At 45.3% G+C, this 22832-nt stretch overlaps 1 protein-coding gene across 1 annotated transcript; it reads left to right on the top strand.

The window, feature by feature from the left end:
• The first annotated feature begins 176 nt into the window (after positions 1-176).
• On the top strand, positions 177-20994 carry LOC310849656 (1-aminocyclopropane-1-carboxylate synthase-like protein 1). The gene is made up of 15 exons (XM_083750191.1): positions 177-1989; positions 4737-5353; positions 6867-6926; positions 9390-9460; positions 10622-10691; positions 10806-10872; positions 11284-11381; positions 12076-12153; positions 13910-14010; positions 15205-15294; positions 16279-16324; positions 16870-17011; positions 18565-18707; positions 20199-20352; positions 20538-20994. Exons 1-15 carry the CDS (start codon positions 1344-1346, stop codon positions 20834-20836), a joined length of 2682 nt encoding a protein of 893 aa, XP_083606317.1. The 5' UTR covers positions 177-1343; the 3' UTR covers positions 20837-20994.
• The last annotated feature ends 1838 nt before the right edge of the window (positions 20995-22832 follow it).

Raw genomic sequence — 22832 nt, 5'->3', positions numbered from 1 at the left:
ACCAGAGCAGCTTCGTCACGCTGGCCACGTGACCCAGAAGTGTCTGCGGACAGAGCTGGTTTCTGGCCTCTTAAGTGAGATGGGCGCACAACCCTAGAGTCGGACATGACTGCCCTGTACGGGCAGAGGTACCTTTACCTTTACCTTTAATAAAAAAGTACTCCTAAAGTCAAAGGAAGTGTATGTCAAACCTCCTAAACCAGCATAGGAATATAATGCAATCTTCTTCTTCTTTTTAAATGGAACATCAAGGTCTGTGTAAGTAAAAATTAGCTGAGTAACGACTGCACCTGCCATAGGCTTTACTTTCTGTAAAACCAAGCTGTATGCACAGATGCGTAGAATCGCGACCTGTTGTACTGTGATCATAAAAGTCATATTTTTTGCCCATTTCTAGCGTATAATTATCCCTGAAACAGGCGGGCTTTTAAAAAGAGAAATAAAAGCCAGGCAGATCTGGCTTCCTATCCCCATTCCTAGAAGTTTCAACCGCTGCTATATATTGCGGCGTTTTCGGATCCAACACTGAACTGTGCTGAGCTTGAATCCTACCAGCGTGAGCACAGAACGCGCTTCTGACAACCTGCAAGCGTTAAAAGCGCGTTTTCTCATCATCACAAAGACAAGGCAAAGCCTCTAGAGGCCGCTGGATCTAGCAGAGACTCGGTGTCCTTCGCCCCATCCTGTTACTTATTTGCCCGTTCTGGGAAGCTCGCCTTCTCCGCAGGGCTGCTGGTTCCGTCTGCTCCGGCCAGCGTTCGCATCTTCGAAAGGGGTCGGCCCTGAGCCGCCTGCGAGGGGCGGAGCTTTTCCTAAACACCGCCCCCTGGTGCCTTCGCGCGGCTCCGCTTTGTTTAGCCCAGCCCAGCCTAGCTCGGCCGGGACGGGTGATTGACACGGACCAAAGTTATCCCGGAATAAAGGAAGCACGCATGTGCCATCACACCGGATGTGAACATGCTCATTTGGCCTCCTCCGCCTCCATCACCCGGGAGCTCGCTTTGTTAAAAAAAAAAAAAAAACAGAAGGGGGGGCAGCAATCGTGCCAAGCCGTGCCAATCCGGTTTACTCCGCGCTGCGGCTGCCGCAGCAGGAGAAAAAGAGAGGGGGGCAGGATAAATGCATTCGCCCCTCGTCCCGCTTCCTAAAGACGACCCCCGACAGTAAAGCTTTAGCACCAATAAACTGAAGCGGGTCAAATCCGTGCCAGCCCCAGATGAGGGTTTCAAGCACTCCTTGCGCCTTGCCGGCCGCTTCTCCCTAATGCCCGCTTCTTGCTGCTGTTGGGGAGCTGCTGGGCTTCCCCGCGCCGAGGGGGCGGCGGCAGGTTCAGGGGGTCGAGCATGGATTTCCGAGGGAAGAAGTACGAGCGGGGCAGCAACTGGTCGGACCCCGAGGTGGTGGAGCTGCTGCACTTGTGGGCCGACGAGTCGGTGCAGGCGGAGCTGGAGAGCTGCCTTCGGAACCAGCACGTCTTCAACCGGATCGCCGAGGTGCTGCGGGAGAAGGGCATCCACCGCACGGGCGACCAGTGCCGGGAGAAGATCAAGAAGATGAAGCTGGAGTACCGCCGCATCAAGGAGAACAACAAGGCCCCTCGAGGGGGCAGGACTTGGAAGTTTTACGACGTGATGGATCGGGTCCTGGCCAGCCGGCCGTCCCTCGCCTACAGCGCCGCCGCCAACAGCAGCAGCAGCGGCGCCTTGCTGATGGCGCAACAAGTGCTGCCGCCGGGGAGCCTGGTGGAAAGCTACCGTCCCCACTTGGCACCCTCGTCGGCTCTGCCCTTCCCGCCCTCTCAGCCCCCGGAGCTGATGGAGATCAAATGCGAGGAGGTGGATTCCGAGGTGGAGCAGTGCTTGACGCCGGAGCCGCCGCCTTCTCTCACTTACCAGCCGGGGGGCTCCCCCGAGGAGGAGAGGGCCTTTTTGGACGACTCGCCCCTCTCCAGGCTGGAGATGCCCATCGAGACCAGTGTCTCGCCCTCAGGTAGGACGGCGACGGCGGCGGCGGCGGGCTCGGCTCACTTAACGTCGACACGGCAAGGGCCTCTTGGTCACAACAGAGCAGGCCCCACCCGAGACATGTTGGCACTGGAGGGGGGCATCACATGCTGCCCCCCCTTCTCTCAAGTCAAGGTACACAGTACCCAAGGCAGGTGAAGTTAGCCTAGCGCCCCCGAGGCAGACAATCCCACAAACACCTCCTTCCCTCACAGTAAAAATACAACAACAGTTCCTTAAGTAACCAACCATTTGCTCTCCTGCCAGGAGCTAACACTCTTTTTGTGATTACGCACTCTTTTTGTGGTGCGTGCTAGTTATGTCAGCAGAAGATCAGAAAGCAAAGAATCCAATTTCTGAGGGATCTGGCTTTCGGAGTGGTCAGTTACAATCTCTCTTTTGCTCTATAAAAGATGAGGCATATACCCCCCCCCCACCAGCCAAACGACAATCCCCTGTTTTAGTTACAAAACTCATTTTTAATCAAGTGCCTTTCCCTGATCTCTCCAAGAATTCCCAGTCCTTCGATGCCAAGTCCCTCTTTCCCGCATTGAGACCAGGCTTACCTGTCCTCCGGTTTTGTAATACAGCATAATTTCAGCCTCTCTCCCCCCCCCCCATGCAGGTGTGTTGTGTCCGTCCCCCTCCCCCAATTCCTCCAAGGGTCCTGATGTGCTGATTTGAGAAACTCTTATCCTATCTTTATCTGAAGCCACAGAACATTGCCTTGGGCATGTTTCAGGCAGAAAGGCAATTAAATAAATAAATGGTATACTTTGGGCCTTTGAAACACTCTGAGGCAATGAGTTCTGCAGCTAAATGCCCTTTGCAGTTAACAAATAACCTGAGTTTACAGAATGCTGACTTCCTTGGAATTGTCCCATGTGTCAAATGGGGAACAATGCAAAACAGTAAACTAAATCCATGACTCAAACTATAAAAAAAAGGATTGAAATAGAGGTTTGGGTGATTTCTGGGTGAGACAGGCTGCTTTGGATCCTGGAGCAGTGGCAGACTTTGGGCTTAACATTTCAGTGGCACCTTGTGCAGCACCAAAATCCCCACCTCTCACCTTCCATTGTTCATCATTATAGCAGTGCTTCCTGTGGGGCCCTGTGACTCCGCGACTGGTTATAATAATAATAGCAACAATTTATTATTTATACCCTGCCCATCTGGCTGGGTTTCCCCAGCCACTCTAGGCGGCTCCCAACAGAATAAAAAAGCGATAAAATATAATACATAAAAAACTTCCCTAAATCCACCTCTGCCTGGAGTTTTAAATGCCACAAAGCAAATAAATAACTCTAAATGCTGAGTCTACAATAATACCTCTGTTCAAGTCACCTTGCATGAGGGGAAATCTATACTATGAGCCGATGTACCAGTGTAGATTCTTAGTTTGGCATTGTTGGTATCAGACTTCAGAATGTGAGCTTCCACACCATCCATTATTTGGAACCATTTATAATTCTGACTGGTGGCTTGCTGGGATCAAGCCATCTCTAGGGCGTTTGAAAACCTTTCGCTCAGCCACTACAGCCAACCACTGTATAGAATTAAGGTACAGAATATACCTTTTACCTGGAATTAAAGGTGAAGGAGCTTCTCTGAGAGGAAATGGCACCCACCAAGATTGATCTCCTGCATCGGTGATTTTAGAAATTGAAACAGTGGGAGCCACGTGCATTGCAGGGAGTTGGCCTAGATGGCTCCTGGGATCCCTTCCAATTCTACAATTCTTCCAACCCTACAATATGATTCTATGTCAGTTTCTGTAACTTGTTTGAAGCACGATGCTGAATGAGTTGCATCTGTATATAAGGTACTTGTTGCAAAAAATTAAAGGAAAGGGCGCATTTCTGGATGTGCAAATTTCATGCTAGGAATCATTAGGAATAGAACTGAAAATAAAACTGCCAATGCCATAATGCCACTGTATAATGTATAAAAATCTATGGTGTGACTGTAACTGCCTACAGTTTTGGACACCTTGCCTCAAGAATGATATTTGAGAACTGGAAAAGGTTCAGAAGAGGCCAACAAAGGAGCAGGAACCCTTATGAGAAAAGGTTACAACATTCAGAATTTTAGTTTAGAAAAAACTTGAGTAGGGGAACATGATACAGCTGCACAAAATTATGGAGAAAATGGATAGGCAAAAGTTTTTCCTCCCTCTTAAAAAATGCTCCAACTTGGGGGCATTCAGTGAAGCTGGGCATTAGAAGATTCAGGACAGCAAATACTTCTTCCCACAGGAAACTTCCCACAGGAAACTATGGGATTGGCTCTCACAAGAGGCAGTGATGGCCACCAACTTGGATGGCTTTAACAAGGGATTAGGCAAATTCGTGGAGAATAATGACTACTAGCCATGATGACCTTCACTGTGGGAGACACTAAGTGTCTGAATACCAGTTGCAGGGAGGATACTGCTGTTGTGCTCAGGTTCTGCTTGCTGGCTTCCCCCAGGCAGCTGGTTGGCCACTGTGAGAACAGGATACTGCACTAGGTGGACTGTTGGCCTCACCCATCAAATGCTGCTTATGTTATGTTGATTTATCAATATCCTTACTAGTTTGGTTTGCTTTGAGATTCTGCTATGGACAGGACTGATGCTAATTAAAGGCAACGATGGCAGACGATTCAAGCAAGTCTGACCGTAGTCAAGAAGTGTGAAATGATTTTGTGCCTCAAAAGAAGGAATTTCCCTTTATCTGTTTCCTCCTTCAGGTTTCAGTGAACCCAACATGGCTTCGTCATCCCGGATCCAAAGTCTGGGGCCACGGCCTGGCTTCTCCACCCTGCACCGCCTGCGGAAGAAGCGGAAAGCCCAGCGGCTGAAGGATCCCCTGGACGCCCTCTTGCTGAAGACCCTGGCGGCGCAGCGGGACATGGAGGAGCGCTTTCTGCAGATGGAGGAACGGCGGCTCCAACGGGACCTGGAGGCGGAGGAGCGGCGGATACAGCTGGAGCAGCGACGCTTTGAACTGGAACGGGACCACGAATTCCGCATGTTCAACGTCTTCGCCCAGATGCTCAGCATCCTAAAACAAAGCAATAACGGCTCCTTTGCAAGCGGGCTGCCCCAGGGCATGGACCTTAGCCAAGCATTTTCTGATAGCACTGGGGCAGGTGAAGGGGCACAGCAGGAAGTGAGGACCACACAGCTGGTGCGGCCCGTCTTGGACAGGACAGCCTATGTGTTTGATTTCTGCAACCATAGTGATTTCCAAAGCAGCCCATTCCTCTCGGTCCGAGGCAATATTGCCAACATCTTCAGGGGGTCCACAGAGGAAGGGTACAGGGCCTATCATGCCGACAAGTATGAAGAGGACAAAAACCCCACTGTGAGTAAACTCTGTTTCTGCTGTGTGCCTTCAAAAACAAAAATTATTATTTAATATGGTTATGGATTTCCCACACAGATCAAGGTTCAGCATAATCAAGGAAGCGCCCTCTGCTGCAGGAGCTTACATTCCGACCTGTGATCAAGGGTGGAGAAGGGTGTACGAACAAAGGATAAATCTGAGCACATGCACTTATGAAGCCTGGGCTTCATTTTGGTTGGGGGTAAAAACTAAGACTGTAATCCTCTGTATAGGTATGGGAATAAGCTGCATAGAGTTCAACAGGATCAGCTTCTCTCAGGATTGGGCTGCTCAGGATTGAACCAAAGGCTAAATGGGAAAAGGTGGCTTTGAGGAGGAAAAGGGGGTGGAAAGTCTTAATTGAGGCACCCCCCACCCCCTGCCACTCCTTGGTGGAGAATTTAATATAGGGAGTGGACAGAATCCTCTGTTATTTAAAAACAGCTGAACATCCATCCATCCACCCGGAGGAACTGGCAGTTACATGCACGACTCCTAAATTTACACAATTTACATAGCATTGTATCTTTTGATATCTTTCCTGAAATGAATGTTAGCCCAAGGGGACTTATAATTATGTTTTTTTTTTTACAATTCGGGGGCCATGTTATTGTGAACACTAAACCACAGTCTAACACTATGTAGATGAGTCTCCATGTGCCCAAGTGATACACTGGACTAACACTTCTTCCTCTTTCCTTCTCCTCCACATCCAAGGGTGTAGCCAAGTAAAACAATAGAAGTAACTAACTGACCAATCACATTGATTCTGCCCCCCCTAACAAAAGTCCTGTCCCCCACCCCCCACCAAAAATCCTGCCTACGCCCATGTCTTTTGCTTTCAAATAGGTTAGCATGATGTATGTTGAACTGGACTTGAAAGACTTGGGTTCAAATCCTTACTGGGTAATTTTGGACCAATAACTATTTATCAGCCTAATCTACCTCCCAGGGATGTTGTGAGGGGAAAAATTAGGTCTGTGTACACCACAAATTATTAGAGAAAAGGCAGTATACAAATGTAGTAAATAAATAAATTACCTGGGTAAACATGGTGACTGCCCAAGCTACTGTCTCCAAGAAAAAGAGTATCTATACTTACTGACCTGCAGTTTCTTTCACACTGTATGAACGATGAAGTGTCTATATATGAACATAAATGAACGGAATGAAATGATTTCGTTGAGGAATATGAATATGTGCCATGTAAATGCATGCAAATTTACAGCTGAAGCCTCTCACGTAATTATACAAAAAGAGGAATCTTGGATTCAGATACATTCACAAGTGAATTGAAGAATAAATTATATACTATTTGCTTATATGCCTGATCTTTAAAAAAATCTATTTCCCAAAGTGCTCATTGGCCCCAGTACTTAAAGGAACTCTGGTTCACACATTTTTTAATGGGGTAATAGCACGTCAGCTAATGTGAAATCCATATACATGCAGTGATTGTTTTTCTTAACAATACTTCTGTCTCTGTCTCCAGGGCATCATTAATTTTGGCACCAGTGAAAACAAGCTGTGCTTTGATCTGATGTCCAAGCGGGTAAGAGAATCGTAAATGTGCTTGATTCCTGAGCTGTGCTGGTGGTGTTGCTCTTTCCCTTCCCAAATCAGTTAGCCCTCAGAGGCTTAATTTTACATGCTGAAGCATCTTGATATATGAATACTTGTTGAGCCCTTTCTTTTCCATTTGAGAAGCTTACAAATTTGTGCCTTTTCCAGAGTAGTGGTGGTGGGAACATGGCACCTCTCTTGGGTTTCTTGCAGTCAACCACCAGACACTTTCAAATATTGGGGAGAACTTCCTGCCCTATTTCTGCCCCAAGCCCTTGCTTTCCTAGTATGCATGAATTTATCCATCCCCAAAACAACTGGGGGAGAAAGTGGGCAAAGGACCCAGAAGAGGATTGAGACAGGACTCTGTAGAGGAGCCACACCCTTTAGAAGGATGAAAATGTTTTTCAAGCTTTAAACAATAATTGAAATCAAAATTATTGTTGTTCTCTTAACTTAGGGTGTTTCTTTGACTTTCAAATTCTGGGTACTTCTAGAGACAGTGTCTCCAGAATGAGGGTCCCCTTCTGATAATAATGTCGCAGGAGCATTAGCAGTATGCCTGTTCCTGTGAAAGGAAATGGGATGGACTTGCCTTGCTGACCGATATAGATTTCCGTGTTTTGGGTTTTGTAATTTGCAAGATGAATGCCCTCCAGCAGGATGGGAGCATTTGGTTCTACAGGTTTGATTCTTACCTTTTCCAGACCAATTTGGTTTGCTTAATTATTTTTTTTTAAAATAATTTTTATTAAGATTTTCCAAATTAAAACAAATTAAATCCAATTTATACACTTCTTCCAATGACCAGGACTTCCCCCTCCCCCCCCTCTTGTGTTCCAAATCTTCTAAATAAACAATTAGATTCAACAAGTTCTTATCCCCAAATTACACTCATCGTCAATAACCCAATTTTTTCAAATTCCCATCCCCTAAGATCTATCTATTCCCTTCCACGAGTTCCCCCCTTTCAGATATAGTGCAGATGAAAAGAAGATACAAAAAGAAAGAAAAAATAATTTTGCAGCCTTTGGATTCCAAATTTCCCTCCCCTCTTTCCCTGTTGCGTTCCTTATATCCCTCCAATTCTAATATCTTCCTGGTGTTCCCACATTTCACTAAACCCATATCTCCCTGATTCTTTACCAGTCATTTTTAATCACAAGTGTCCAATCTTAGAAGGAGTCTATCTCAAAAAGGGGCCCATTTCTTCTATCCAGATTTTTGTATCCAGGAGTAAAAACTCCAATTTTATTTCCATAAGCTTGTCAAATCTGGATATCCCAAATGTCCCCACTTCCAGTTCTGTCCAGTTCTTGTTGTTTCCTTATTCTTGTCGGTCACTCTCCTCCTTTTTGTTTCCCTGTTCTCCCGCAGAAAGGTTCTTTTTCCAAAAGCTTCTAATTCCTCTGCAGAGGCTTGTTATTCAGGAGCAAAACATTACGTCATGTCCCTTTCATTTTCCAACAGATAAATCCATTGTTTCTTGTAGTATGTAGACCTCTGTAGACAAAATAATGTTCCATTTCTGCAGTTTCCCAGGAGGTTGAAAGTTCTGTTCAACTGTTCAAGTTTCCTAGCAAAAACACATGCAATATCCCTCAGCTCCTCTAGATGGATTACAGTAACTGAGTTCCCTTCCAGATCACATCCACCAGTCCAAATAGCTTGTTAATCCTTATTTGAAACAATTTGTATCCAATTTATATCCAAATGTAACTGGCAAAGTCCTCAATACAGCGTCTCTATTTTGTTCTTCCGTTTTGACAGCTCTTTGACAGCTGTCAAAACCTCCATTACTCTTCTCCAGGTATTCTCGCAGATCGCTCCAGGGATTCCGGGGGGGGGGGGGTTGCTTTTTAATGCAAATTCTCCTTTTCTCCTCCAGCTCAAACTTATAATTTTCCCTCGCGAAGTTGTTAGTTCATCAAGATAGGGTTACACTCGATCTTAGTTGTCAAGTCCTTTCTTTTGTCTTTTCTACAATAAAGGGGGGGCTGACTTCCTTTTTCCACCTCCCCCGTTCGCACCAAATTTTAAAAATTTATCCCTCTTTTTAGTCCATAGTCCAATTACTCACGGGTTTTTCTTTTGGATCCAGATTTTCAATAGAAGAAGCTAGCGCTCTCCACCGAATGGCATGCGGCTTCGCTCGGCAGGGGAAGCGGCGGACTCAAAGCACCCCCCCCCCAGGCGCCCGTTCCTTAGCCTTTAAAAAGGCTCTTTCGCGGGCCGGGGAGGGGCGCAAAGGTGCCAGCCGAGTCACCATGTCCATGGGGCTCCGTGCCCATGGCTTTTGAGGGTCCCCGCGTCGCCGGCGCGGTAGAACCCAACCCCTGCCGAGCCGGCTCCCTCCGGAGCATGGAGGGAGCCCGCCATTCGGCGATGGCGCCAACCCGGAAGTCCGCTGGTTTGCTTAATTATTGTGCCCTCTCCTTCTCCTTGCTAATAGCTGACGCAAAGTGACATGAACGTCATAGAACCTCCGCTGCTACAATATCCTGACTGGAAGGGCCATATGTTGTGAGTAGTAACTGCCTTGTATCTTTTCCCCTTCGTAAGTATCTTCACCCTATTTTCTGCACCTACAAGGAAATTATTATCCTGTTCTGCAGGAGATTGCAGGTGCAGTGCAAGCAATAAAGAGAGCCTTTTCCAGGCAGGCAAAGTCAGATCTCTCTAAGCAGGTCAGGATCCCGGTCAGCTGCTTTGCTGAGCTGTGAAACATGTTTCAGCAGAGAGCTGGGGCCATCTAGAATCTCAAGGTTTGATGTTGGTTGGTTATGCCTATACTATCTTTCTAGAAAAAGAGGTGCAGGAACTCACCACAAACACCTCCCTTGTTGTCTTAGAATGGCAATGGTGCCCCATATATTCTGATAACACATTAATTCTCCAAAGGCTGTTGTGAGCATAACTTGGGTGCAGGGGAAGCTATGTTCACTGCCTTGGAAGAAAAGGAAGGAAGGAAGGAAGGAAGGAAGGAAGGAAGGAAGGAAGGAAGGCGCTAAAGAGGACTGTGGAAATACCCAGGACATGCAGTCTGAACTGGTCCAGCCAGGAACATAAGATGCTTGTAACAGGAAGGGCTGATCTTTCAGTGAATTAACTGTATATATATTCTCCTTTTCTGCAAAAGGAGCTCAGCTCAGTATACCAGGGAACCTGTGCACCTCCATTTGTTGCTGACTACAGCTCCAGTCATTTAGAGCCAGCATGACCAACAGTCAGGAGAGATGGGAATTGTAGCACAACAACTTCTGAAGGGCCATCTCCATCCCACCAGGATATGGTTCTTTTAAGCAGGGTTGGGGAGTCAATAACCTCCAGATGCTGTTGGACTCCAACTCCCATTAGCCCCAGCCAGCATGGTCAATGGTCCAGGATGATAGGAGTTTTAGCCCCGCATCTGGAGAGTCTTAGGTGCCCCATCGCTGCTTTTAAGCATTTTATACCTTCAGTTCTCATTGCAACCAGACCTAAAGTGGAAATTAACAATAATAAAGTGCAGGATTTTATGGCATCTTATGTGTGTGAACAACAGAAATGTTTTGTGCTGGCCCAGTAAAACTTTATCCTGTTTCCATAAACCTTCTCTGTGTTGTTCTGCAATGCATCCTGGTGGAGTCCGAAGCCTTTCCTTGGGAGAAACTAATTCCATGGTTGCTTTTATATCTCCTTCAGCTTGCGAGAGGAAGTGGCTCGATTTTTGACCTATTATTGCAAGGCACCTGCACCTCTTAAAGCAGAAAATGTAGGTCAATTTACTTCTGGCTTGTTTGTTCTTTTAGTAATGTATTGGCACTCATATTGATGATTATCCTACCCTAAATGGGAGTAAACATCTATCCCAACATGTCTTCTGCAGGTGATCATACTGAATGGCTGCGGCTCTCTGTTTTCTGCTTTGGCTACCGTTCTCTGTGATCCAGGGGGTAAGTGAGATAGCTAGAGAAATATTGGGTGGTATTCAAATTAATGACTCAGTTAGGTCCATGAATTTTAGTAGGCCTATTTTGAGCAAAACATAGTTGAATACAACCCTTAATATATGGATTTGTTGGTTGGTAATGGAGTAGGAATATTGCAAAGAATAGCAACAAAACTGCTAATGTTTATGGTCATAATTCTGCTGGGTATTCTTCTTTATTCCCTTGCCCATTGTACTTGCACTAATTAGCTACATTAATCAGGGCAAGTAAAAGTTAACTCCAAACTGGTCTCTCTGGACTCGTAGAAAGGAACTTTTCACAAAGACCCTGACCTCAGCTGCATTGTCCCAGCTGTAAACTTCAGGGGCACAAATTGCAGCAGTGGGATAACTGGCTTTCTTCTTTTGATTTCAGAAGCCTTCCTGATCGCTACCCCTTTCTACGGAGGCATCACCCAAAGTGTGTTTCTCTATGGGAATGTGAAGCTGGTCTATGCCCATTTGGACAGCCAGGTAAGAAGGAGAGCGGACAGCCATCACATTCTATAACCTAGGGTTCCAGATGTGGACTGAAATTTCCATCTGTCCCCATGCCAGCATGTCCATAACATCTGGGGGCACCATGTTGGCTACCCTTGCTATTGTCCTATGGCATGGCAGCAGGCAACTTGACATATCTTCCTCACAGTTCACTTGAGCAATAGTTGCTAAAAAATGGATTCAGGCTCCAAGTCACGGGAAATGTTGGGTATGGGTTGCCAAACTGGCTGACAGAGAGGGAAGTATTGCACACAATATATATTTGGTTTTTCTGAGAAGACAAAGTTTCTGAAAGAAATTACCCGTGTGTATCTCTACAGTAAGAAGTTTTGGAACACCTTTCCTAGAATATGTTTGCTGAATTTAAGGCTTAAGTAATTTGGGCTGTGAAGGCTGCCTTTGTTTGTATCCAAATCAGCATTCTGGCATTCCTCTGTAGAGGTCCACAAATATCCCTTCCTCAGTAGAAGTTGAACTCCAGCTTCTGTGAATGGCTGCTCAATTCATGGTGTCACTGGGAAGTGTGTTAACAATTCTTATCTCTGTAATAACATCCAGTTGAAGGGAGTGGAGTCCTTGTTAAGACTTCTTGAGATGTGCAGCACAAATAGCTTTTGTTCAGTTCCGAAAGGCTTTTGTGCTCAGCCTACTCTTTAATGTGTTTCAGGTCACCGGCACCTGCAACCGTCCATTCCAGCTCACTGTGGAAAAGCTAAAGAAGGCCCTGCAGGATGCACAGTCAGAGGTGAGCTTGCTTCATCTTACAGTTGCTGAATCTTCCAAGGCTTCATTGGTGGGTGGGGCCACAGATTACAGGGATGTTGTGGAATGTAATACAGTAAACCTTTAGACTTTGGGGTAATTGAGTGTTGCGCTAATACGGCCGTTCTGCCAGTGCAAGCATTTCTGCTTGCCTGATGGAACAGCCTCCCCTGCACACTGTTCTGGGGTTTTTCCCAAGCTCCCAGAGCGGATTTAGGGGAGGCGCTGTCAGCATCGCCCTTGAGCCAGTACCACCAACTAGACTCATGCACTTCAGCCCCGACTGGGCTAGGTGAGCTGGGTAGCACTTCCAGAGACCACCTTCTGGACAGGAACAGGTCAAAGTGCTGTGGACTCACAGCTTAGAGTTGTGAGCACCGGATTCACTTCCACAAGAGGACAGTCGTCGCACCCCAGAGTCTAGCAGAGTATATAAACGACTCGGAGAGCAGCTCTGTAGAATAACTTCTTTATTCTATCTACAACTATTATACAACTATATACAGAGCTTAATGAGGTCTAAGCATAAAGAATGCTGCACTGCACTGAGTGTCTGCAGCTGCTCTTAGCAGCAACCTTATCTATACACACGATCTCTAACACTCAGTCTCTCTCTCTCCAACACACTGACTGACTGACTGACTCTGCTGGAGTAGAATAAGTAGAGAAGCAGAACACGCCTCCTTCTCTCTGGAGAATCAGCAGACATCTCAGGAGATTCTTGGATATGGGAGGGGTGAAATCTCCTCAGGCGCAAGGGGAAGCCCTATTGCTTGTGGGAGTCTTTGCACTGGCTTCTGCTCATGGGCCAGGTTAGCTGAATCTGGCCCCTAGTTTTGATTCATTTCAGTGGTCCAGGGTGGTCTAAGTATAAGCATTGTTGAGGCCAAGTGTGGTAGAGGCTGGATGCATTACAACTTTGGAGCTTTGATAGACAACTATTTTATTACAGCATATGGCAGACATAGGCAAACTCCGGCCCAGCAGATGTTTGGGACTACAATTTCCATCATTCCTGACCACTGGTTCTGTTAGCTAGGGATGATGGGAATTGTAGTCCCAAACATCTGGAGGGCTGGAGTTTGCCTATGCCTGGCATACAGGATAGTATGAATGGACCCTTATTGCTTGCTTCTGCAAAATTTGACAAAATTTATGCTCTGTTTCGTTCTCATTTGGAAAAGACTTCTGTTTTTTGAAGGATACCTTCCTACCTCTAATAGCTTCTTTGATTCTGCTCATTAGCCACATTGGCATCTTCTTGTCCCTGATGGAGTCTTTCCTTTATCTGTGACGTACTTCCTAGCTCAGCTTGTATGATTGAGGTTTTGAACAATCTCTAAGTATTTTGGTGAGATTTGACACTTTCCACTTCCCCATTCAACTTTCTTTTTACCGATTCCTTCAGTTTTGGGATGTTTCCTCTTTTAAAGCCAAATGTGGCTGTGTTGGATTTTCTTGGCGATTGTCCACTTAACATCTCTGTGGAATTCAATTGCACTAAGACATTTTTGATTTAAAAAATATTGTAAAGCTATAAAAGAGAATTCAACCAAGCTCCTTTACTTTGCTACATTCCGTGATGCACTGGCAACAGGCAGGTAAAAGCAGCCTGATAATGAGGGTCACCAATGTTATAAACCAAAGTGCCTCAGGACAAGCAGATTTCTTGACAGGCAGTATTTTATATAAGGTCCCTTGCTCTTTGTGTTTTACAGTTTGATGCTTTTGTTTTATAGGGTGTCAGAGTAAAGGCTTTAATTCTCCTGAACCCCCATAATCCCTTGGGGGACATCTATTCTCTCTCTGAGTTACATGATTTCTTGGAATTTGCAAAAAGGTATGATCGAAGACTTTGTTTGGAGATGGCTAGTCCAACAGACCAAATATTGTAGGCTGGGATGAGTGAATATATGCATTTTTACATCTGCCTAGGCTACATGTACTTAGTTCCTGCAGAGCAGGAGTAGGGAACCTGTGGCTTGCCAATTCTCATCAGCCCCAGCAAGCCCCAATTCTCATTAGCCCCAGTCAATGGCTAGGGATGATGGGAGTTGTAGTTCAGCAACATCTGGAGGGCCAGAGGTTCCCCACACCTGTTGTAGACGATGAGGTTCAGCTGAAGACTCAACAGAAAAGGTTAGGGACATTTTGTAGGGTGAGGTGGTACTTGAAGGCAAGAGTTGGGTGTGACACTAGACATATTCCAAGAAGGAGCTTTAGCTATAAGGGGCAGCAAAGGAGATTTGATGAGGTGCCATTCAGTGACTCAGGAGGTCTTCATCTACTGGAGAGTGGTGGAGCTGGAGGAGCAAATGCCATGACTGGGGATAAATTTCTGGTTCCATTCTATTGATATTGCTTCGTCTTTAGAAAGAACTAGGACTGCCAGGGGAGAGTTACACCTGTGTAGCATCCTGGTTGCTTCCAGATGACCTATTTTATTGCACATTCATCCTGATTTGTTCCCACAAAGTTTGCAAGGTTAGATATCATTGGTCATTTCTTGAGCATTCCCTCTGATTTGTTTGCTGGGATGCCTATACAATGTTGTGTCAGCAGTTGTTACTGCCCAGTTTTCATTCAGTTTCCCATCGTTTTCCTTATCACAAAATGTCCAATTTTAGGGAGGATATTGCCCAAGAGAGCCAAATCAACTTTTAATTGCATGGCCTGATTTTGGCCATATGTGAGTGAATGCCAATAAGATTGAACCCACCCAAAAATAGCAACAATCTGAAAGTGCCCCCTGTTGTTATCAGCAAGCTGCTTTGCGTGTCAGTGAAAGGTAGCCTTTTCGGTGGGAAACCTAATGTCAATGAAGGTTTTGCTGCCATCTTTAGTAATGGGAGAGCATATATGGCTGCTAGGTGTGATGTTTTCACTCTGTTCCTGCTGTCCGGTTTTGGGGGCATTGCCCTACTAAATCCTCCTCTCTAGTGGCAGCTGGTTGCACTTTGCCCACTTCCTGGCAGCAAGCAGTCTCTCTACCCATTGCCAAAAAGTCCCCTGTTCTTCTTTCCTCTCGTTCTAGGCATGAGCTGCACGTGATAGTAGATGAGATCTACATGCTGTCAGTTTTTGATGATTCTGCCACATTCCACAGTGTGCTTGAAATGGACAGGTAAAAGCATCTTTAGTGCTTCCATCACCTCTTAATGGGGGTCGCCAACACTATAAAGTTTTGTGAAACAGAAAAGCGGCACTGAGCAAACACTTTCACATCACAAACCGCTATTTAGAGTCCTGATGGGTTAAAAGTTGGCAGCTTCTATTGGCAGCAGTGTGATACATTCCCTTTTTTAGAGGCTTGTAACAGGGGGAAAGTGCTCTCCATGCTTCTGCACCACAATATCCCAGGGCTTCAAAGGGTTGCTTTCTGGCGCAGTTTTAACAGTAGCAGCACTGTGAGAATGACTCTCTGGTTTAGGGGTGAGGAACCTTTGGCCCTCCAGATATCAGTGGACTGCAACTCACATCATCATTGGCAGTGCTGATTGGGGATGATGGATGTTTGAGTCCAGCAACAGCCACAGGCTCCCCACCCTGGATCAGCTCCATGGAGGAGAGGAACAATGTGCATACAATTGTCCCTGAAATTCTTTTGCATGTCTGTAATGGTTGGAGGTTTTCCTAAACGTGGTGTGGATATACGCAGCTTGAAGTCAGAGTGGAGAGACTTTTTTTCCAGGTCTTCTGGTGAATCAGAAGAGTAGGGAGCCCCTAAGCAGATAAGAGAGGTGGATTTAGGGCAGTGCGACTGGCTTCACTGCTCTGGGCACTGAGCCTAGGGGGCGCTGCAGGGCGTCGCAACTATGACATAGTGAATTGAGCAGAACAGAAGGTGAGAGGCGGGGATGACAAATTTTGGTCTCACGCTGCAAGTCCAGCCTTTCAGATAACATAGGTGACGCAGGGGAGGATGAAGAGGAACTTGGACTTGGACTGGGTGGGAACTAGAGACACTTGCAGTTTCCTCGATAAGTCTTATTGGGTGTCCTTGGGAACCACACTGGGGACTGTATAATTTCTTCTGGTGTTTCAGAATACCCTAGAAGCCTCGTTGATTTGTTGCTAATATCTATATATGCACTCTCTTTATGCACAGATTTCCTGATCCGCAGAGGACCCATGTGATGTGGGGAATTACTAAGGTGAGTGCTTTTTTCTTTTCTTTTCTATCTTATTTTCATTTTCAACTTTTACAAATATTTTTAACAAGAAAAACAAAATCTTTCAAATCTCTTTTGCCTTCCCCTCTACTTCCCTACCCTCATTTCTGCAGTTACTTATTTTATATCTTTTTATTCCTGCATATCCAGTTCAAGTCTGTTTACTAATTTTCCATTTTCTTCCCCTTGATTATCTCTTACTGCATGTGTTTATATCAATCCTGCTAATGTTTTGATTTGTTTACAATGTATCTTCAAATAATCAATAAATTGTCCCCATTCTGTTTTTAAAAGTCTCTTCTTGATTTCTCATTCTTCTGGCAAGTTTTGCTATTTCTGCGTACTCCATTAATTTTAATTGCCAGTCTTCCTTTGTCAGAACTGTTTCTTCCTTCCATCTTTGAGCATAAAGATGCATTTTTTCCCTGATGCTCAGGTGGTATTATTTCAAAAGCCTGGGCCATGCATGAGAGAGATCTGTTTATTCGTTGTTGGCTCAAAAGATTATTAATTTCTGGCCCCTGCAGGATTTTGCTGCTGCTGGGATTCGCTTTGGGACACTGTACACGTTGAATCAAGATGTTGCCAATGCTGTGGCTTCCTTGTGCTACTTCCACGGGGTCTGTGGACCTGTCCAGTACAAAATGGCCCAGCTTCTCCGAGACAGAGGTGAGGCCAAAAATGTTACACAACTCCTCCCTGCTCTGTTCTCCCTTTGAGAAGGGAGCTTTGCCAAAACTGCAGCTTTTGCCTGTCCAGGATCCTCAGGCTGTAGCATGGAGATGGTTGCCAATTCAGCAGCATTTTCAATTAAAGCATTAAAATATTGCACTGCCAACAACAGCCCTTTGCATAGCCTTCCCACTACAGACACAGCAATGTGTGGAGTAGAAAGTGACGCCACATCCCCAAGATCTGCACGTTTTGTTGGACATGTGAAACAACCCCCTTTGCGTGTACAGCTCCCATGAGATCTGGAGCTCTGCTCAATCCAGGGCTCCAGATTACATGGGAGCCCCACCTGCCTACAAGTCTACTCGCTTGGGGGATCCTTTCAGACATTCTGCCTATGTTAGAGTTGGCTTAGATCAGGCATAGGCAAACTCAGCCCTCCAGATGTTTTTGGCCTACAACTCCCATGATCCCTAGCTAGAAGGACCAGTGGTCAGGGATGGTGGAAACTGTAGTCCCAAAACATCTGGAGGGTTGGGTTTGCCTATGTCTGGCTTAGATGGACCTCCATTTTTATGTGTGTATCTTAAGATGGTTTTCATGTGCACACCTGAAATGTGACCAACAGGAAATTGCAATGCATTGCCTAAACTGACAAGGCCCTGAGGATTTTGCATCATGTTTTACTGCTGCAGTAGTTGATCATGCAGAAGGTGAGAATAAAGAAAAGAAGGCAATGGATCCTTTATGCAACAACAGCTGCCAGGATGCTTATAGCTAAAAACTGGAAAAGCAGAAAAATTCCATCAGTGAAAGATTGGCAAATTAAATTTTGTGAATACATAAATCTGGCAAGACTTACAGCTTACATAAGGGGACAATCGGACCAGAAACTATTAAAAGAATGGGGTTGTGCTAAAGAGTATATGAAAAAACATTGTTCTGGAGTCAGTATATTGGTATGTAATGAGTGATGCTTTACAGGGTTAAAGAACAAGAAAAATGATGTAAAAAAGATGGAAGTAATCTAATTAGACACAACAATACAGTAAGAGTAAATATCTTTGGAGGTCTTAGAACAAAGGAAGGAAGTCAATTTATGTTTATGTATGTTATGATATGGTTTTGCCTTGTAGATGTGTGTTTTTTCGTTTTTGTGTATTCAATGTTTGTAATTTTTGTTACGATTTTGCATTGAAAATAAAAGCTAAAAAAAAAAAAAAAAAGAAAAGAAGGCAATGGAGTGAGACCAACATTTCAATACAAAATATGGGCAGTGTTGTGTAGATCTTGCCCACGTTCTTCTCTGTGGGATGCTTTGTGTGTGCACATAGTTCGCCTGCAGCACCAAGTGATGATCAGTGTTTGAATGAGTTGCTGCAGATCAGCTTGCCACAGGCAGAACTTCCCTATATTCTTGAATGGCTTCAGATGCAATGCTTTTCAATGGAGTCAGTTCAAACGCTGAAACACTGCATCAAGGAGTTGAGAAATCAAGCGATTTTATATGTATGTGTCTGAATTGCCTTATGTCTCTTCCTCTTGGCTAGACTGGATCAACCAGGTGTACTTACGGGCCAATCATGAAAGGCTGAAAGCTGCCCACACTTTTGTAACAGATGAGCTCAAGACCCTTGGGGTTCCCTTCCTGAACCGCAATGCAGGCTTCTTTGTATGGATTGATTTCCGAAAGGTCAGTGCTCATTAAAGGAGCCCCTGCAGGATCAAACCAAGTCCCTCTATTTCAGCAGTAGTGGGTGTGACCTGCAGGATCAAACCAAGTCCCTCTATTTCAGCAGTGGTGGGTGTGAATCAAGCAGACATCCAATGTTATGGATTTCAGAAAGATCTGGCTGGTGTGTGCGCACATACTGTCTCACTGGCAAGGCATTGCTTTATTTTGTAAAAGCAACCTCACCTCCCCCCCCGCTGCCGCCCCACTTCGAATAATTCATCTCCAAAATTATCCTTTGAAAAAGCTTACTCAGAATTTTCTGTAAAGTAGAGAAGTAGCATTAGTTGTTTCAATTCAGAAACACATCTTGAGATCTTTTATGAGGCAGTAAAGTAGTTTTCTTGGGTCCTGTATGCCTCCTTTTCCTAGGTTTGCTTTTTTTTTTTACAACCGTAGTATTTTTGCCTTTAGGCGACTGCTGATTTTTTTTCTTTCTAAGAGGGTTTCCCTGAAGAAAGACTCGGCCATTTTGTATTGCATTCATATGGAATCTTGTAATTTAATTATTTAAGAACTTAATTCTTTAAGAACTGCTTTTGGACTGTTCTGCATATTCACTTTGACTATAGATTTGGGGAGGGCTTGGTACTTTTGTACACCATTTTGAAGACATTTGTTGGGAAGTAGTTTATAAATCCTTATATAATGAAATATTCCCCAGTCTGATGGGTGCTTCCCTTTCATCATCACAGCCAAGAGAAATAAACTTGCAAAGATTGTGGTTGACTTTCTCATTCCACTGGTGGAAGATGGAGTAGTTCCCAGTTCTCTGAAGTCTTCTGGGAGCAGGGCTGTCTCCCATTCCCAGAAATAGGAAAATGCCTCCCTTATAGCTTCAGACCTTTTTTAAAAAAAAATCTGTCCTTATTTTTAGTGGGCAGGGTCTTTTTGCATGATTCTAATTCTATGGCTGGGCAGAAGGCAAGTCTGGATCTACTAGTAGATCCATGGGTAATTTGCAGTAGATCCACATGATGTTTCTGACTCCCAAAAGTCTCTCTCCCACACATACACACATCCCTGAGTGATGTTGCCCCTGACTCCTGTTGGTGGATCTCAACGTTCTATTAAACAGAGTAGATCCTGAGGGTGTGACTCAGCTAATGAATCCCGTCTGCAGACGCCTTGTGTGGTGACTTTTCACGACAGAGCTTTCCACTCCTTCTCCTCCTTCTGAAACTGAGGGAAGGGGTGTCAAGATTTTCCCCAGAACAGCTTGTGACGGGGGAGAGGGGGAATAGTTTCATCTAAGAAACCAAAATCCTTGTTCTGACAGGACGATCAGAAGACTGTGGCATTGAATTGCCCCCCCCCCCAAGCCTGAAGCCCGCCCGCCCCTGCTGCGAGGAACCTTAGGTCTCCATGGTCTTACTGAAGTTGAGGAGATGTGGCTGTAACTCCTTCTTGTGAGTCGGAGCTTACTTGTTTCTTCACTCCTTTACTCCCTAGTACTTGCGAAGAGGAACATTTGAAGAGGAAATGCTGCTCTGGAGGCGCTTCCTGGACAACAAAGTCCTGCTCTCTTGTGGTAAAGCTTTTGAGTGCAATGAGCCTGGCTGGTTCCGCATCATCTTTTCGGACAAGATACATCGGCTGCAGCTAGGTCAGTGTTGTCCTTCTCCTATCTTCTCTCCCAGCTGGTGACCCAGCATGCCAAACCCACCAGTAAGATACTGTGGCCTGATAGCTCAGACCTGTTAGTTGGTTCTCTTGAACTGTCAGTCACTGCTTGGTTGCTTCAGGACCATAGCTCTCCATCTGAATCCAGATTTCGTTCCTTTCCTCCAGGCATGCAGAGGGTCCGTGAGGTTCTGGAAGAACACGAGCATGGAATCCTGAATGAAGGTAAAGACCAGCCTTGTGAGTCTGACTCGGAAGGCAAAGCGGACAGCGCAGACGAAGTGATCTTTGTGTCCCACCATCAGGAGCCAGCCTCAGCTGGCGGCTCCAACCTCGGCGATCTCATTGGCCTCCTGCAGCAGCAAATGCGCTCGTCTGACTGGCTGCAGAAGAATACCGTGGAACAGTTTGCCCAGGAGAAACCAGAGGTCTATGATGTTTTCCGCAAGTTGGTGGGGAAGCAGTAGACGGTTTTGGTGCCCTTCCACATGGATTGCCGCTGGAAGTTCTTGCTGCTCGGCTTTGACTTACCTAATGATATATATTCCATATAGCAGGAAGCCGTTTGTAAACCTCCTTCCTGTGGCCATCTTCTCATCATTCTATTAAACTGGGGCCAACTACAGATGGGTGGCTTTTATTCTGTCTCCACCCTTTGTGTTACAGTTTTAAAATTTTTGTTTCTAATGACCAAGCTCATGCTCTCTTGTGCAGACGGAGAGAGAGAGATTTTATCTTTGTTTGTACTGCTTCTGGTTCATCTTCACTCGTTTTCAATTTTTACCTCTAAAGAACTTCTCTCTCTCCTTTTTTTTTTTTTTTTACATCTTCCATGACCTAAAATGAAATCGAAGTACAATTCGCTATGACCTAAGTTGAATATTTCATTAACAAGTTGTTTTAATACAGAATTTAGAGGCAGATTTAAATGCGCACCATCTCTGATAATCTACTACAGGTAAATAATCAGTGTTTTTATGTAACTCAGCTGGTGAGTATTTGTTACTAACAACACTGAATTCGAGTCAATGTATTTGTAGTAGGAACATAAGAGAAGGTTGCTAGATCAAGACAACGGCGCGTCTAGTCTGGCAACCTGTTCTCACAGTGGCCAACTAGAGGCCCATGAGAAGCCAACAAGCAGGATCTGAGTGCAACAGCCCCTCTCTCCACTTTAGATTTCCCACAACTGGTATTCAGAGGCTTACTTAACGCTTCCTGCTTCTTAAGCAGGGTTAAGCTTTCGGGAACAGACCACAGCCTCACATGCACTCCCATCTAGCTCTTTTCCTCTCATACTAGAATTTCCCTTAAATGTTTCAACCCTGGTTACTTGTAATGGCTGCACTGATGTTAACTTAAAGGTAAAGGGACCCCTGACCATTAGGTCCAGTCGTGCCGACTCTGGGGTCGCGGCGCTCATCTCACTTTATTGGCCAAGGGAGCAGGCGTACAGCTTCCAGGTCATGTGGCCAGCATGACTAAGCCGCTTCTGGCAAACCAGAGCAGCACACGGAAACGCCGTTTACCTTCCCACTGAAGCGGTACCTATTTATCTACTTGCACTTTGACGTGCTTTCAAACTGCTAGGTCGGCAGGAGCAGGGACCAAGCAACGGGAGCTCACCCTGTCGCGGGGATTCGAACCGCCAACCTTCTGATCGGCAAGTCCTAGGCTCTGTGATTTAACCCACAGCTCCATCCGCATCCCGATGTTAACTTAGGTTAACCCTAATCTTGGTTTGCTTCTCCCCAAAATCTGAAATGTTGTTCCAGGACAGCCAATGGGGTGCCCTGCAGATGTTTTTAACTACAGTTCCCATCTTCCCTAATCACTGGTCATGTGGATCACGGCTGACTGTAGGAGAACTGTAGTCCAAAACATACTGAAGACTCCACATTGGCTACTTGTGTGTGCTAATCATAGCTAGGGTTTGTGCATATGCCACGACTAACCATGATTAGGTCAAGAGAATTCATGCACGAGATGAGTCCTCCAGTCTGTTCCTGATCCTTTAATGGGATGACATTGTTGTGTCTACTCCAGCCTCAAAAACAAAAATGATGAAAATCTCAGTGGCTTAAGTCCCAACTCTTTTAAATTCTGAATTTTTTTGCAGCACCATCTTCAAGAATTCAGTAGTTTGAGTTGGCAAGAAGTGGCCAGTCAGGCCAGTCAATTTTTTAATTTTTTTTTTGTAGCTACAAACACTGTCTCTGAAATAAGGTAATCACTTTGAATCTCTAATCTACTATGAAATTGAAGGGTATCTGTTCTCAGTTCTTATACAAACTTTTAGCAGTAACGTGCTTCACAGTAGCCTTTTTAAGTTCCAATACCATCATACTGGTGGAGTGGGCAGGGGCCTTGTCTGATGGACATTGTTGAAGAGGCAGAAGAGAGACTGTGATTCAAATATAGTGAAGTGGACCTCACATGGTGGTTTGCAAGATAACAAATTCT

This window comes from Podarcis gaigeae (assembly GCF_964106915.1).
Source record: "Podarcis gaigeae genome assembly, chromosome: 1".
NCBI lineage: Eukaryota > Metazoa > Chordata > Lepidosauria > Squamata > Lacertidae > Podarcis > Podarcis gaigeae.
The sequence above is the reverse complement of the archived record's forward strand: the minus strand, read 5'-3'. Positions and strand labels throughout refer to the sequence as shown.

Coding starts and splice junctions, on each gene's coding strand:
- LOC310849656 (XM_083750191.1), top strand. CDS start 1,344: ATGGATTTCCGAGGGAAGAAGTACGAGCGGGGCAGCAACTGGTCGGAC. Junction 12,154..13,909: donor TGCAGGATGCACAGTCAGAG/GTGAGCTTGCTT, acceptor TTTGTTTTATAG/GGTGTCAGAGTAAAGGCTTT. Junction 20,353..20,537: donor GATACATCGGCTGCAGCTAG/GTCAGTGTTGTC, acceptor CCTTTCCTCCAG/GCATGCAGAGGGTCCGTGAG.